A 2,442-nucleotide genomic window follows, 5' to 3' on the forward strand; every position below is an offset into this window, starting at 1 on the left:
AGTTATTCCATATAGAATTACCGGTAGTACCGTTAAATTCTTTCCATTCATGTTTCCATCTCTCGGTATCTAGATCAGTTCCATGAGTCTCTTGTAAACAAACTACATCATATTTACAGGTACGCTTGCTCAATCATGAAATTATACACATTCGCTTTCTTTTATCCCTTAATCCGTTAACGTTAATAGATGATATATGCAAAGACATTGACAATTAAAAAAAAAAAATTTTCCGCTTATCAATATTTGATTTAAAAAAATGAACATGCTTAATATGTACAATTTTTAGGGGTAATAATTTTTTTTTTCGCTAATCAATATTTGATTTGAAAAGATGAACATGCTAAATATGTACATGTTTGTATTTATTCCTATGTACACATGCTTAAATGCAAATTGTTTGCTAGTATACATAGCACGCAGCATGACAGTAAAAAAACATATACCCAAACATATATACATTATTATACAATGTTAAATTGTGTAAGGTTCCGTACATTCGCTACATTCACTAAACTTTGGGACATTTGCCTTGTTTCTCAGCGGAGGACGGTGTATGAGAACTTAATTTTCGTTTTGACATGTTTGGGGTCTGAGGTTCACTGCCATTCGAAGTTTCTTTTTTCTCGAGAAAAGCCATCGCAATTTTTCCAGCACCTTCACTGCTTATGTGCACGCCACTTGGATCGGTAGGGTCGTACAGTGATTTGATCGCGTGACCTTGATCGTTTACGAAAAGACTGTATGTGTCAATTATCTGAGTTCTGTGATCCTTTTCACAGAGTTTTTTTCAGGAAGATGTTCACTGTGTTTGTTGTTTCGTTTAATTTTTTTATTACGGCACCCTTACCTTTCCTAGGAATAATCGTGCTGACACTTATAATTGCTGATGGATAAGTTTCTTTCACTTTATTGAGACCCATAAGCACGTTTACATTTATTTCACTAGGGTTGTCCCGATGCCTTGATATATCATTTGTGCCCAGATTTACTATGATATTTTCGGGTACAGAATCACCAAGTTTCTTATTCGCATGATTTAAAATCTCTGACATGTTTTCATATGCTGCTCCTGACACAGACACGTTAAAAAACGTTTTGTGTCAGTTTTGGGAGCCTGCCGTATTTTGATGCACCGAGTACAATTGTGTCGATGTGTTCATTTTCACCATTCTGTTCAACACTTTAATCATCATGCATTGCTTCGTTACTTTCCAGAATTTCGGAGGCACATTTTCCATATTTTAGGGCAAGTTTTTCAGCAAGTTTTTGACAGTCATCTTTGCTGTGACCCTCTTGTTTACAGCACTGACACACTGGGTCGTTTTGACAGTTAAATGCTATGTGGCCTGATTTATTGCATTTAAAGCACACTACATTTTGATCAGGTTTGTTCGGGCATTTAAACGACGGGTGATCGGTATTTTTACAATATGGACACTCTGTTCTATTGTTATCAGCAAATAATCGAACTTCGTGATCTCCGAAGTGTGTTCGATTGGGAAGGGTTGATACACAGTTTAAGATTTGTAAATATCTTGTCCCGGTTTCAATACTTGTGTTTTTAATTGTGCCACGTTTTATCAAACCTGACACTACCTGTCCATAGGCCATCATGTGTTTGACAATGAAGGAATCGTCTAGTTCGACTGGGGCATCTTTTATAGTAACATTTGTAATTTGTTTCTCTACATCAATCAGAGTAATGTTTCTGTTTTTGACCGTTAAATCCGACATTAGAAGATTTTCCTTCACCTGACTATCTCGAAGAGTAATTATGCAATCACTTTCGGTAATTTGAATAGCTTTAATGTCATTGTTTTCAACTTTTTCCAGTAAACCATTCAATATATCCTCATGAGTTATACCCTTGAAATATTTGGTAGAGAAGTGTAGAGACAAATGCCTCGATACTTTTGACATGCTGAGTAGTGTTCAATGAACTGTTCACCGACTTGTTTTAAATGTGCAAATAGTTATGCAAATAGCTAAATAATAGATAATGCACTTTCACTATACCTGCACACTATAGCGGCGAACATCTGTTTATTCTCATGCATGGGTCGCTCTCGAATAAAGAATCCACAGACAAAAATCTAAGCAAATACTACCTTTCTTTTTTCACTCTTTACGGGTATTTACAATTCATTGACCTCATTGTGACTTGTTTAGTATTCTAATTTATCACGTGATTTGTGGACTCAAATATCCTTTTGAATACAAAAAAGAAATCAATGAACCACGTGCTTTTAGTTCCGATTAACATTCCGTAAAAAACCGTTCAACTTAGACCGTTATGTACATTTTCAATTACATGTAATCAACATCGAATTATTTCTTCTCTTTCAAGAATTTTATTGGTGTAATGGAATATTAAAATTGACTAAATGTACTGATATTTAATTTTTAATCCTTGGATTCAGGTGGCACGTTTGGAGGCTC

The 2,442-nt window shown here is 35.1% G+C and overlaps 1 protein-coding gene across 1 annotated transcript; it reads right to left on the bottom strand.

Annotated features, from left to right (window-relative positions):
- Positions 1–1,185: 1,185 nt before the first annotated feature.
- On the bottom strand, positions 1,186–1,923 carry LOC134243508 (uncharacterized). The gene has a single exon (XM_062725774.1). It carries the CDS (start codon positions 1,921–1,923, stop codon positions 1,186–1,188), a length of 738 nt encoding a protein of 245 aa, XP_062581758.1.
- Between the last annotated feature and the right edge of the window lie 519 nt (positions 1,924–2,442).

This window comes from Saccostrea cucullata, unplaced genomic scaffold (genome assembly GCF_032062105.1).
Source record: "Saccostrea cucullata isolate Sc308-1 unplaced genomic scaffold, CSIRO_AGI_Scuc_v1 ctg15493, whole genome shotgun sequence".
NCBI lineage: Eukaryota > Metazoa > Mollusca > Bivalvia > Ostreida > Ostreidae > Saccostrea > Saccostrea cuccullata.